The sequence below is a fragment of the Giraffa tippelskirchi genome, chromosome 2, assembly GCF_054371585.1.
Source record: "Giraffa tippelskirchi isolate mGirTip1 chromosome 2, T2T-mGirTip1v1.2.pri, whole genome shotgun sequence".
In the NCBI taxonomy this organism is placed as follows: Eukaryota; Metazoa; Chordata; class Mammalia; order Artiodactyla; family Giraffidae; genus Giraffa; species Giraffa tippelskirchi.
Window position 1 is genome coordinate 83,007,646 of NC_137276.1, and position 15,054 is coordinate 83,022,699.

The 15,054-nt window shown below is 43.4% G+C and overlaps 1 protein-coding gene across 1 annotated transcript in view; it reads left to right on the forward strand.

Annotated features, from left to right (window-relative positions):
- Positions 1 to 10,952, forward strand: part of NID1 (nidogen 1) — an 89,958-nt gene extending 79,006 nt beyond the window's left edge. The window contains exons 16-20 of the mRNA XM_081569435.1: positions 3,721 to 3,892; positions 5,083 to 5,240; positions 6,432 to 6,555; positions 7,783 to 7,895; positions 8,863 to 10,952. Of these exons, the coding sequence (XP_081425561.1) occupies positions 3,721 to 3,892; positions 5,083 to 5,240; positions 6,432 to 6,555; positions 7,783 to 7,895; positions 8,863 to 8,984 (689 nt within the window). The 3' untranslated portion in view covers positions 8,985 to 10,952. The remainder of the gene's footprint in view (positions 1 to 3,720; positions 3,893 to 5,082; positions 5,241 to 6,431; positions 6,556 to 7,782; positions 7,896 to 8,862) is intronic.
- The last annotated feature ends 4,102 nt before the right edge of the window (positions 10,953 to 15,054 follow it).

Here is a 15,054-nt window from a genome sequence, read left to right on the forward strand (position 1 = left end):
TTCCCAGCATCAGGGTCTTTTCCAATGAGTCTGCTTTTAGCATCAAGTGGCTAAAGTTTTGGAGCTTCAGCTTCAGCATCAGTCCTTCCAATGAATATTCAGGTTGATTTCCTTTAGGATTGGCTGGTTTGATCTCCTTGTAGTCCAAAGGACTCTCAAGAGTCTTCTCCAACACCACAGTTCAAAAGTATCAGTTCTTTGGCACTCAGCCTTCTTTATGGTCCAACTCGCACATCTGAACATGACTACTGGAAAAACCAAAGCCTTGACTAGACGAACCTTTGTTGGCAAAGTGATGTCTGTTTTTTAATATGCTGTCTAGGTTTGTCATAGCTTTTCTTCCAAGGGCTAAGTGTAGCTTTTCTAATTTAACGTCTCCCTAACAACTTTTGATAACGTCAGAAGGGCCCTTGTGCCTGTGGAACAGCCCCTGGGGTATATTTTTCCTTTCTTGGCTCCTTCATAAGAGATAATATAGCAGGAATTAAGCTGAGGTTGAATTAAACAGGTCGACTATGGACACAGACCTCAAATCCTTTTCTGGGAGCCAGTGTGCTATTTAAATAATGTCTGCTAGTTTTCATGGCTTGCTTTGATGAATAGAATGAAATTTCTAATGGATAGAAGTTTGAAAAAGCCTTTTTGCATCTTAATGCTGTTGAAAATGTTATTGCTATTATCTGTAATTTGACTTTAAAACCCACAGGAAGTGGGGAGTAGGTCATCGTTTTCTATTTCCTGTTGTTTTTGGAACTGATAATGATCCAAGAAAGCTTTAAGACCAGTAAGAAACATTCCAGACAAAAGCCCACTGTGAAAAAACAGAATTAAATCAGAATGTGATCTTTGTAGAAGAAAGATGACTAGGAATACATTGTCTTTTTAATTTCAAAAAAAGAGAAAGAAACTTCCACTTACATTTTCATCATGGTATATTCCTATTGAGTGAAAATGGCAGTGGGTATCTTTTCTTTTTCTTCCTAATTTCATAATGTCTGAATCCCGGGCTTCTCTGTTTTTCCTTGAGTTAAAGTCCTAACCAGATATCTTTAATAAGTATCATCATATGTTTCCTTTTGATATAATCAGTGTGGAATATATTACCCTGCAATTTTCCCATTTTTCCCTGACTCACAGGAAAGGATGAGGTTTTCCAGGCCTTTCTTTTGTCTCCTTAGCCCATAAAGAAGTATTTTTCTGTTGAGGGAGGAGTTCTGGTTTCTCATGGGTTTGACGTCAAGACCAGGCTATTTCTAAAGAGACAATTGGCATGGAGTTCCTTCCGGGAACTTGTAAAGATACTCTCGTTAAACAGTTTTCCCTGGTCCCACCATGTCTGAATAGCCCATGCCTCTCAGACAGGATGTACTCGTTCCAAACATACCCCAGAATGATTTCTTCTGATTTTGTCTGAAGGTCAGAAGGGGTCTTTGGAAGTCAGTCTTGCCATCCCTTTGCCTCCAGGGATGTGGGAAATATTTTTAGTCGGTTCAGTTGCTCAGTTGTGTCCAACTCTTTGTGACCCCATGGACTGCAGCATACCAGGCCTTCCTGTCCATCACCAACTCCCGGAGCTTACCCAAACTCATGTCCATTGAGTCAGTGATACCATCCAACCATCTCATCCTCTGTCGTCCCCTTCTCCTCCTGCCTTCAATCTTTCCCAGCATCAGGATCTTTCAAATGAGTCAGTTCTTTGCATCAGGTAGTAAAAGTATTGGAGCTTCATCTTCAGCATCAGTCCTTCCAATGAATATTCAGGACTGATTTCCTTTAGGATGGACTGGTTGGATCTCCTTGCAGTCCAAGGGACTCTCAAGAGTCTTCTCCAACACCACAGTTCAAAAGCATCAATTCTTTGGCACTCAGCTTTCTTTATAGTCCAACTCACACATCCATACATGACTACAGGAGAAACCATAGCCTTGACTAGATGGACCTTTGTTGGCAAAGTAATGTCTCTGCTTTTTAATATACTGTCTAGGTTGGTCATAACTTTCCTTCCAAGGAGTAAGCGTCTTTTAATTTCATGGCTGCAGTCACCATCTGCAGTGATTTTGGAGCCCCCCCAAAATTAATTCTGTCACTGTTTCCATTGTTTCCCCATCTATTTGCCATGAAGTGATGGGACCGGATGCCATCATCTTTGTTTTCTGAGTGTTGAGTTTTAAACCAGCTTTTCCACTCTCTTCTTTCACTTTCATTAAGAGGCTCTGTAGTTCTTCTTTGCTTTCTGCCATGAGGGTGGTGTCATCTGCATATCTGAGGTTATTGCTGTTTCTCCCAGCAATCTTGATTCCAGCTTGTCCTTCATCCAGCCCTGCATTTCACATGATGTACTCTGCATATAATTTAAATAAGCAGGGTGACAATATACATCCTTGCCGTACTCCTTTCCCGATTTGGAACTAGTTTGTTGTACTTTATAAATCTTTGCTTTGGGTTGGAATAATAAAGACCTTGTTTAGAATTAGAAACTATTGTTTCTAATTCTTAATAAGCTTTCTCTGGTGGGAGTCCTTCAAGGGGGCTTAGATGTTTCCCTCATTCATAGTCATGATCATCTTAGGAGTTTAGTGAAAGCTGATATGGAGGGGGCTGAGGGTTGGGACTGCTTCTCTATTGATGAAAGAACACAGTGCTGCAGGGATGGTTTCATACCAGGTCCCTGGGGCAGGGTAGCTCCATCCTTGACTCTTCCCCTTCCTGTTTCCACTTCTAGCCGTACTAGATGACCTTCAATTCTACAATCAGCAGAGGGGAAAGAGTCCAAGGTGACCCCAGTAAAACCCTGGTAGGGTTTTAGCTTTTAATTTGGTTGTATTTATAGTCAGGAAACCATTGCAATATTGAACTCCTGATTAGGTTTAGTGGGTGCTAAAGGCTCCTATTGCAGTCAGCTTATACTGTGGCTAACCCTGGCTTGAAAATCAGTTACTTAGAGCCTAGTAAAGACTTCTGGGATGTCATTTGCAATCACTGATACCCCTTCTTTGTATTCTTAACACTTGTATGAAAGTAATAACAACTGTGATTTCTTGCATATATTATTTCTCAGAAATGACTTTTTTTCCTCCGTTGATGAATAAGATAAGTCTGTCCCATTCCCCATCTTTAGATCTTCCTGTGCGTCCCCTTTACATAAGAGATAAGCTCTAAGCTTATTAACACAGGCATCCTAACTTCATCTCTGGCCACCTTCCACCCTCGGGGTCTCCAGCCACATAGAATGGCATCGTATACTTCAAGCCATATCCATTCTTCCTTTATATCAGTGTGCTGGTCTCACTACCTGGAAAACTTTGACCAGGATCTTTGCCTGAGAAAGTCGTGTTGTTCCTGCAATAGCCAGCCTTATGAGGTATTGCCTCCCCCAGGAAGTGTTCCTTGGTCTCCCCAGGCTAAGTCCAGTGTTCCTCTTCCATGCTCCCACAGAGCCTGGAACTCAGTCTGAATTGTGACTGGCTGTGGGCTCCTTGAAGGCAGGGCCACAGCTTCAGCATCCTTATGGGTTGGGTTCGCAGTATGGTACACAGAATGAGTAGCACTGTAACATTTGTCACTAAGTGTTATTTATCTTAACAAGCATTTAACACTCCTATTGGTTTTCTCAAAGTGCAAGGATTGGATGCCAGATGAAATAGTGCTGAGTAATCAGAAAAACCTCATCTTACTCATTTAAAAAAAAAAAAATCAACAGTGTTTGGTGTTTGCTTCTAGATCTTGGAAGCCCCGAAGGCATTGCTCTTGACCACCTTGGGCGCAACATCTTCTGGACGGATTCTCACCTGGATCGGATAGAAGTTGCAAGGCTAGATGGGACCCAGCGCCGGGTGCTGTTTGAGACTGATTTGGTGAATCCCAGAGGCATCGTAACAGATTCCGTGAGAGGGTACATGCATGCTAAGTTGTTTCAGTCGTGTCCAACTCTGTGTGACCCTGTAGACTATAGCCCGCTAGACTCCTCTGTCCTTGGGATTCTCCAGGCAAGGATACTGGGATGTGTTGCCCTCCTCCAGAGGATCTTGCCACCAGCGAAGCCCCTGTGAAAGGGTATCTTTGTGTAAATCTGTGTGTGTGTCTATTCTATTTGCACCTGCCCTTGTGCATATTCTCAATGTTTGACTGTAACTCCAGCATTGCTGTCCTGAAACGAATGAGCTTAGGATGAATGAGTCCACAGTTGGTGGCTTATAGATATCTGAGGTGAAGCCAGAACATTTATTACAATCCACTGGAATCATGAACTCAGTACCATATTCCACTTTCAAATCTTTTACCAAGAGCTTTGTAAGTTGACGGCTCAGAAATTGGATATTTCTACTTGGATTGAATGTTAATCAAATATTTGAGTTGTATCAACCCCAGAAGAATATCAAGGTAGCGTCGATGTCCCTCTGGGGCTCCTTTCTGGGGCCCAACCCAGCACGAACACCTTGGAGGCCCTCCCTAGGGGTTTTGTGAGCACATTCTTTCCCTCACTGCAGGCTCTGAGTCTTACACCCTAGGCCCATGTCTCTTTGATGCTTTGACGTGAGACCACATCTCTTGTTCTGTGGCCATTTGGCCGCCTGTCTGATTTCAGGTACCTTGACCACTTCTCCTGCCAGCATTGCTTCTGGGCTTCATCCTCTGGGTCTGCTGTGCCTTCCTGTGTGCTGACAGCATATGAGAATCCCCATATGTTTATGCCAGTTATGGTGCTCTATATTCTAAAAACAGTTTCATTGAGATATGTCAGTTATATTTAAGGGAAATGAAGTTGTTAGTAACAGAATGATTCAAGTGAAAAACCAAGTAGAAGGGTCTTTACAAAGGCAATGTGTCTTGGCACCTCCAGATCCTTTATAGTCATTAATTTTTATTTTATTTTTAAATTTCTTGGTCGCACGGCATGACCTGCAGGATCTTAATTCCCTGGCCAGGTATTGAACTCATGCCCCCTGCAGTGGAAATGCAAAGTTCTAACCCCTGGACCACCAGGGAATTCCCTATCATAGGTTCTTTTTAAGTGTCTTTAAGTGAACTTTTTCTCATGCATCTTCATTGTTTCTCTTCCCCTTTCACTTCCTTTTCCTCCAGGAATCTTTATTGGACAGATTGGAACAGAGATAACCCCAAAATTGAAACTTCCTACATGGATGGCACAAACCGGAAGATCCTGGTGCAGGATGACCTGGGCTTGCCCAATGGGCTGACCTTCGATGCCTACTCGTCTCAGCTCTGCTGGGTGGATGCAGGTGACAGAAAGCCCCAGGCCTGGCTCCTGGGTCGGAACAGTGCTTTGTTTTTTAACAAATAATCATTGTTACCCACTGTACTATCAAGAGTAGCTATTATGGGGAATAGGGCATAAGATAACTGCTTTTTTCCTGTACAAACATCAGGGACATATCTTTGCTCTGAAATTGTTTCCCTCAGCTTGATGTAGTCCAGGGAGTATTCTCAATCTTCCAGCTCAGGGGTCAGCAAACTATAGCCTTGAGCCAAATGGTTTGGCCACCCATTTTGGTATAACCTGGGAGCTGTAAAAGGTTTTTACATATTTAAATGTTACATTTTAAAAGCTTATACAAATGCTTGTATAATGTCCTTGATTTCACCTCTTGGCCCACACAACCTAAAATAGTTACTCTCTGGCCCTTTAAGAAAAAGTTTGCTGACCCCCCAGAGCCTGTCCTCATTCTGGTACCTATTAAGCAATTCATGACTTACATTTTTGTAGCTCCTGCTTGTCCCCAAGCAGGGCTAAGGCAGGACTTGAAGACAAGGAAGATAAAGTAAGGGATCCCCGACGTGTGCTCCTGCCTGGGCAGATTTGGGGTGTCCCTGATGTGGGCAGGATGCTCAGTTGGGAAAGAATGTCAATCATCCCTCAAGTCTCTGTTGAGTTCCTCCTTTGTTCTAGACACTGTCAGGTACCATAGGAGATGCAGGAAGTAAAGCATGCACAGTTAAGTGAAAACCCAAGCCTTAAGTTGGTCATAATGCAGGCACTGATGTGCGGCTGTGCATAGCTGCTAACCCAGTGGGAGCAGCTTAGCAATTCTAAGGGCTCTGGAAACAGGGAGGGGAGGTCTAGAGAGGCTTCAGGCAGGAGGGATTTGAACAGGAGCTGGAAGATGGCATCCTTCTTACTAAGCCCCTGGCTACTCCAGAGATGGGTGAAACAGGGCGCTCCTCCTCTGCTCTGGCTCCCTTCTCCCCCTCAGAACCAGGTATGGGTACCGGATGGAGGTGGGACTGAGCAATGAGAGGGGCGAGGGAGGGTGAACAGACAACTTCCCAGTTTAGAAGAGCACATCTTGTGTTCTCTCGGATCTGAGCGGGTAACACTGACTCTCACCCTTGCCCTCCTTGCCTTTTGGTTTTGGACACAAAGGGGCCATTTCTTGTGTGAACAATGGACGACTTGTTGTCACCCCACACAGGCACCCATCGGGCCGAGTGCCTGAAGCCTGGTCAGCCCAACAGACGCAAGGTTCTTGAAGGGCTGCAGTATCCTTTCGCTGTTACGAGCTTCGGGAAGAATCTGTACTACACAGACTGGAAGACGTACGTCAGCTGCTGCAGCGCGGGGGCTGGGGGACCTGCCCTGCTACCCTCTCTGGAGGCCACACCCTTTCCAAGCGGCCTCTTGGCTTGACCTTCCCCCTCTGCCTCGCTCTCTGGTTGTCAGAGAGGAGGGCAAGGAAGGAGAGGGCAGGGACCCTAGGGGACAGGGGGTGCCATGTATCATCTGGATGCTCCTGGATGGGCAGCTTCAAGTCCACAAATAGGGGCTTCTGCACGTGTCCCTTCTCTCCCTAGGAGAGACCATGCCTACTCCATGCCACTATTTTATTATAATTCTTAAACTGCAGTATTCCCAAAGCTCCTCTTGACCTTTCCTGCAGAAAAGTAGGCTTAAACCAAGCAAGCGGCTATGGCAGGAGCATCAATACAGAAAGTGGATTTCCCAGCTTGGAATTTAGAGCCACAGGGCAGAGCTAGCTGACCTTTGTCCTTTCTTTAAGAAGCCAGAGAATTGCAGGCTTCAGGAAGAAGGAGGGATGGCTAGGAAGTAAGGCCAATGTATCTGTTTTTTGCATCTGTCTGTGCTCAGTCTTGTCTGACTCTTTGCCACCCCACATACTGTAGCCCACCAGGCTTCTCTGTCCATGGGATTTCCCTGGCAAGAATACTGGAGTAGGGTGCCATTTCCTCCTCCAGGGAATCTTCCCAACCCAGAGATCAAACCCATGTCTCCTGCATGGGCAGGCAGATTCTTGACTGTCTGAGACACCTGGGAAGCCGTTTATGGCCTCCAATTTATCCCTCAAGGGCTTCCCTGGTGGCTCAGATGGTAAAGAATCCACCTGCAATGCAGGAGACCCAGGTTCAGTCCCAGGGTCGGGAAGATCCCCCAGAGAAGGGAATAGCTATCCACTCCATTGTTCTTGCCTGGAGAATCCCATGGACAGAAGAGCCTGGCAGGCTACAGTCCATAGGGTCACAGAGTCAGACAGGACTGAGAGACTAACACTTTCACTTTCACTTTATCCTCCAAGCGACAAAAGAGGTTGCCCTGTAGAGAAAAGTTCAAGCCATTAGGTGTGTTTTTTGTTGTTAGTATATTTTTGGGTTTTGTTTGTTTGGCCATGCCGCATAGCATAAGGGAATCTTAGTTCACCCACCAGGGATCAAACCCTACATTGGAAGTGAAGAGTCTTATCCACTGGACCATCAGGGAAATCCTGCTGTTAGGTGCGTTTTAACTTTCCATCCTTTGACACTCTGTAGGAATTCTGTGGTTGCTGTAGATCTCGCTATTTCCAAAGAGACGGATTCCTTCCACCCCCACAAGCAGACCCGGCTGTATGGCATCACCACCGCCCTGTCTCAGTGTCCTGAAGGTAACTCACCTGTGCTCTAAGTAGTCAGGGGCTGGGTTGGCCCCTGGGGCTCAGAGCCCACACTCTGGCTGCTACCTATGTGGCCTCTGGTAGCCCTGATTACAGGGCAGATGAGACCTAGTCCATTCCATCAAGGGTCTTCATTAATTAGTAGGTAAGCCAGATGAATCAATAGAAAATGTTAGGGAATGAAGTGGATAGTGGATAAGGGTGAAGAAAAGTATTGACTCTTGGAGTGGGTCTAAAAGTTTGCTGTCTTCAGGCTCCAAGGAGGAAAAGCAGTGTTAGGATCTCTCCTGCTTTAAAGTTCATCCATTTGGCCAGACAGCAACAACAATAATTCATAGTAATAATAATTGCAAACATGGCTGTGATAAATCTGTGAGCTGGGTACATCCCATGTATTAAAAGTCACTATGTGCTTTGTATCCACTGGTTCACTTAATCCTCATAGCAGCCCTATGAGGTAGGTATTATTATTTTGCTTTATAAATAAGGATACTGAAACCACTTGCCCAGAGTCACATAGTCACTTCCGGTGCTCATGGCAGCAGAAATGGGGGTAAGTTAGGCAGCCTGGCTGCAGAATCTATGCTATGCTGCCTCCTTCCTATCTTCCCTCCTGTCCCCCAGTCAAGCAGCCAAGCTAGATAGAAAGCACATTCTGCTTTAAAATTCCAACTCCATGTTATGACCAGAGCTGAAAAACCCTCCCTGAGCTCTGCTAATAGCTTTGATGGTAAATCTGCATATCCCCCAGATCATGAATCAAGGTTTTTGCACATTTGGCAAATCCTTAATGATGAGGAAACAGCCAGTAGATACACTGAGTCAAAATTTCCATGCAGCTTCTTTGTTCTCCAGGACCCCCCCATAAGCTTGGCCTCCCAGAGACCAAAAAGAGGGCTAGTATGGAGGTCACGCTCTTAACTGATTGAACCACTGAGCTTACTTCTGCCTTTTCCAGGTCACAACTACTGCTCAGTGAACAATGGTGGCTGCACCCACCTCTGCTTGGCCACCCCAGGAAGCAGGACCTGCCGTTGCCCTGACAACACCCTGGGAGTTGACTGTATCGAGCGGAAATGAAGAGTTCCTAGTTTGCTCTCCAAAGTATTTCACAGCAGCACCCTTCTTGAAAGGGTCCAGACTGAAAACTATCTGACCTGGTGGCTGAATGGCCACCAGGCCCAGGTCCAACCCAGCCTGAGCCCCAACAGCATTGCACTCACTGTTCCCCAAAACACATGCCCTCAGCTTCTAGAATGGGAAAGCCTCTACTCCTACACAAAGAAAGTCTCCCTGACCCCAACCCTCAGACTAGCTTATACAGCCCTGAGTGAGGATTATATGCCCCATCCTGGTGCTGGAAACTGGCCCCAACCTTCATACCCCCATGGTGAGCAGAGCTTCCCCAGGCCTGAGCTTCCCCCTTCCTTGTGGCCTTATGAGCTCAGCCTCACTTTGAGCCACCCATTGTTCCATCAGCTGCTGGACACATCAAGGCTGTGAGCGAAGGAGGGAGTTTGCTCTCCCACAGTTTTTCTTGGTGCTCTGATTTCCCTCTTTATACTCCTATCATTTAACCCCTGAGTTCTATATCACCTGCATCCTGCATCCTGCCCAAGGCAGGATGTGAGCAAGCCCTGCCTTTTGGTCAAAACTCACCCTGTCCAAAAGATATATGGGTAGTTGATGGATGATACCGAGCAGCCTCTCCCAGATAAGTTATTGGCATATCTGCAGTAGTTGTTGGTAGTCAAAGGCTTAAATCAAGAGTGTCCAGAGAAATTCAAGGTGTAGAGTCAGATGTTTGAGGATGGGGATTCTATTGATGTGCCTTAAATTATACCAAAGATTACCAAAGTATTCCTCTTTATCCAAAGCAATTGGATCCTAGCATCTGGTTCTTGGGGCAGCACAGCCCCACTGCTGGCACCTGTGTCCAGCCTCCACATGGAGACCCATCTGAGATACAGGCTTGGACTGGTACCAGTGACCCCCTGTAGTCCCTCATCTCTGACCTCCACCTATAAGAGCCAATCTACAATCAACCATGAGCCCTATGCTCCTTTGTTTATCCTCCATCCACGGCCCTTGCTCACTGTATTCTCATCCAAAGACACAATCCAGGAAGGCCAAACTGAATATTTATATCAGTCCTCCAGACACTTTGTTGCTCATTGGTGTAATTAAAAGGACCATTACCACATTTCACATTTATGTTTCTACAGCTTGTTTAGAAGACATCTCCTGACCATATATAGCTAGTGTTATTTGTAGGGGGGTGGGGTCACTGCTTCCCAAAGTCCTAAAAGAATAGAAATTTTGAATTGAAAGCTAAGGGTAAGGAATTTGAATCAGTGAAGATCGGGTTAAGGGAAGTGAGAAGACTCAGTGAAAAGTATCACAAAGAGATTGATCAAGAGCAGGAATGGAAAACCCAAGAGGAAGGATAAAGGAGAAGATTTAACAATAGCAATAAGAAAAACTCTTAAATAATACCGAAGGAAAAATGGTATGTTCTTTGCCAGAGGACACTTCTACACTAAAAGACATGGAAGAATTTCCCTGTTTTTCTCCTTAAGGAAGATATCCCTCTTCTAATCTACAAACCTCAGTACCCTGAACTACCCCCTACACACACTGCTTTTCTGCAGCACATAGGAGCCTGAATGGAAAGAGCCTTTCCTTGAATAATTGGAGTTTGTTTCGAGAAGCAACTATATCCCCAAGAAACACAAGGTTTGGGGAACACATGAGTCTTTTATATAGCCCAACCATATAAATTAGTTTAACTTTCCTTTTCTATTTATCATTCCATATCCAACCCTCTATATCAAATGTTTTGTCATGATTTTGTATAATGTTTATAACTATTTTATTCATTTTGCTAGATTCATTCTAAAATTTTTTAAACGGTAAATTCTTAAACTGTGGAAACCATTGAAGGTGCTTATTAACTGTTCCCCAGATTTGTACAAGTATTGGATAATTCCTTGAGTTTACAGCTGTATAAATTTTAGTGCAGAAAATAAACTTTTTTTGTTAAAAAAAGTCTCCTTTTATCTTGTTTGAATGAAGATACTTAATCTCAGGAGGCAGATTCACAATGGAAAGACAGTCATTTAATAATCTGCAAAACCTATTTAGCCCCTAGTGTTAATAAGGGATGTTTTTTTCCCCAAGTGAGTCTGCTAACTTAGGGGCTGATAATTGACTTTAAAATAATTCTGTCATGGACTTCACCCTTTTAAACATTGTTTTCATTTTTTATAAAAATTTTAGCTACAGGCAATAGCATTTCCTGGTTCAGTTCTGAAGATTAACTGTGTTCCCCACCCCCACCCCCATCCTTTTCATATCCAGAAAGAACAAAGATACCTTCCTGGCATTGGCCATGGAGTGAGACCCCCCCTGGTCTGTTCTCAACTGCCACCAAAGGGTAATGCCACCTATGTTGGCCCCTGAGGGAGGTGAGAATGGGCCTTTGACTTGGACAGAGTGAAGGGGGCTCAGAAATAGCAGGAATAAGGTTGCAATAATTGTAGAGAAGGGACCTGGTGCATCAGGGCCTGCCTAAAATGGCACCACCAATGGAATCAATTATTAATACATCCTGCCGATGTGGACTTACTGACAGGGACAACTTATATTAGGGCTAAATGTTAAGACCAGTGTTTTATTCTGGTCATAAAATCTAGATACATTAAAGTGATGTCAGGGAAGACGGTGCAGTAGGAAGCTTTAGGAATCCACCCCTCTATCAAAACAATAGTTGAACTGGCAGGAGCCATCTGAATAAACTACTTTAGAACTTTGTGTCTAGTAGAATGCTTGCAGCACCCAGGAGAGAGTTTGATGACGAGACTGGTAAGTTTCAGCTTCCCCTTAATAGTGGCAGCCATCCCCTTTCCCCAGCCCCAAGACAGTCAGCTATGGGGACAGCAGCCCATGATCCTAGTGCAGTTTACTAGGACCAGGTTGGGCGATAAGAACCAGCATTGCTCTCCAAAAATCAGATTTGTGGGTTCTGACAACTGCTTCTAATTGTTGGGGGCCAGTGTAGAGGAAACATCTTCCTGACATTGGATTTGGCAATAATTTCCTGTATATGACACCAAAAGCACAAGCAACAAAAGAATAAGACAAATACAAACAATAATTGCTGGAGAGGGTGTGGAGAAAAGGGAGCCCTCCTATACTGTTGCTGGGAATGTAAATTGGTACAACCATTATGGAGAATAGTGTAGAGGTTCCTTAAAAATAAAAAAAAGTTACCATATGATCCAACAAACCCACTCCTGGGCATATGTCCAGAAAACACCATAATTCAAAAAGATGCATGCACCTCAATGTTCACTGCAGCATTGTTAACAATAGCCAAGACATGGAAACAATCAAAATGTCCATTCACTGAGGAATGGATAAAGAAGATGTGGTATATTGGAATATTACTTAGCCATAAAAAGAATGAAATAGTGCCATTTGCAGCATTGTTTGTTATCTAGGTCCATGGATGGACCTAGAAATTGTCATACTGAATGAAATATATCAGACAGAGAGACAAATACCATATGATATCACTTACATGTGTACTCAAAAAATGGTACAAATGAATTTATTTCCAGAACCGAAGTAGTTACAGATAAAATAAATTTATGGTTATCAGGGGGGAGGTGGAGGGATAAACGGGAAGATTAGGATAAACATATACACACTACTATATACAAAATGGATAACTAATTAGTACCTACTATATAGCACAGGGAACTCTAGTCAACACCCTATAATGACCTACATGAGAAAAGAATCTAAAAAAAGATTGGATATATGTATACACATAACTGATTCATTTTGCTGTACAGCAGAAAGTGATACAACATTGGAAATCAACTACACTCCAATAAAAAACTTTTTTAAAAGAAAAATTGGTCTTCATCAAAATTAAAAACTTTTGTGCATCAAAGGATACTCTCAAGAGAGTGAAATGACAACCAACCCATGAAAGAGTAGAAAGTATATGTGAATCCCATATCTGATAATGGTTAATATCCAGAATATATAAAGAACTACAACACATCAATAACAATAGCAAAAACAACCCAATTAAAAAATGAACAAAGGATTTGAATAAATATTTTTTCAAAGAGGGATTCCCTGGTGGCTCACATGGTAAAGCATCTACCTGCAATGCAGAAGACCCAGGTTCGATCCCTGGGTTGGGAAGATCCCCTGGAGAAGGAAATGGCAACCCACTCCAGTACTCTTGCCTAGAAAATTCCATGGATGGATGAGTCTGGTGGGCTACAGTCCATGGGGTCTCACAAAGAGTTGGACACAACTGAGTGATTTCACTTTTTCAAAGAAGATATACAAATGGCCAATAAGCACATGGAAATATGGTCAACATTATTACTCTTTAAGGAAATGCCAGTCAAATCACAATTAGATACCACTTCATACCCATTCAGATGGAGGATGGCTACCAAAAACAGAAACAGACAGGAACAAGTGTTGAGGATGTGGAGAGTTGGAGCCCTTGTGTATTTCCACTGGGAAGGTAAAACGGTGCAGTCACCATGGAAGTCAGTTTTGTAGTTCCTTAAAATGTTGGATATAGAATTATCACATGACCTAGCAATTCCACTTGGAGGAATATACCCAAAAAATTGAAAGCAGGGACTCAGATGCTTTAAGTACACCACTGTTTACAGCAGCATTATTCACAAAAGCCAGAAAAAATAAATAACCTGAGTCCATTCACAGATGAAGGAGAAACAAAATCTAATGTACACATACAATGGAGTAATACCAAGCCATAAAAAGATATACAGTTCTTACATATGCTACAACATGGATAAACCTTGAAGTCATCATGTTAAATGAAATAATCCAGTCACAAAGGAATGAATATTACTTTTCCACCTATGTGAATAGACATATTCATTGAGACACAAAGTAGATTAGAGGCTACCAGATGCTAGGGGCAGGAGGAATGGGGAGTTATTGCTTTATGGTTTCAGAGTTTTTGCTTAGGGTAATTAAAAAGTATCAGGATACATTTAACAGGAGGCTTCCTGTGTGCTGTTTTCAGTCTTGCATGAATTCTATGTTCCTTAACAGCACCTGAATACAGGTGCCAGAGGGCTGGCAAGCCAGCTTTCGGGGATAATAGAAATTCATGTATCTCATTTGTATGGAAAATAGCTTTTCCATATGGTGAACAGCAGCCATTTACAACTCTCTTCCCTTCTGATACGTAAAGTAACTTTTACACCCCCCTCTCTTGAGAATTGGAGAAGGTAATGGCACCCCACTGCAGTATTCTTGCCTGGAAAATCCCATGGATGGAGGAGCCTGGTAGGCTACAGTCTATGGGGTCGCTAAGAGTCGGACACGACTGAGCAACTTCACTTTCACTTTTCCCTTGCATGCACTGGAGAAGGAAATGGCAACCCACTCCAGTGTTCTTGCCTGGAGAATCCCAAGGATGGCGCAGCCTTGTGGGCTGCCATCTATGGGGTCGCACAGAGTCGGACACGACTGAAGCGACTTAGCAGCAGCAGCAGCAGCTCTTGAGAATGATTCTAGCCTCTGGCTTTCTGGATGACTTGTTAGATTTCGAACCCTGTCTCTGCTAAAAAGGGCTATCTTGGAAGAGAGTATATATATGCCCACAATATGTTAAATAAATGCCTTTGTTCCACCAGAGCACTGGTCCCAGTGTCTCTCTCTCTTTCTCTCTCTCTCTCTCTCTGCCCCCTTCAGGCTGCTCAGCCTCTTTTCTTCCTTCTTTTACTTTCTTATTGGTCGACTCTGTACCTCCAAGTTCTGGTCCATTAAAGGACCGTAACAAAAAAGTTTTGAATATAAATAGCAGTGATGGTTACAGAACACTATGAATGTACTTAATGCCACCGAATTGTACACTTAAAAATGGCAAATTTTATGCAATATATAGTCTACCACAATTTTTAAAAATTACTAATATACCAAAAAACACTGAACGTACACTTTACATGGGTGAATTGCATGGCATAGAAATTATATCTCAATAAACCTGCTTTCTTAATGATAGCTATAATTTTTTAAAAAGCGAGTAACATAAGCTTGGCAAAATGCTTATTTTTTTGTTGTAGTTGTTTGTTGTAGTTGG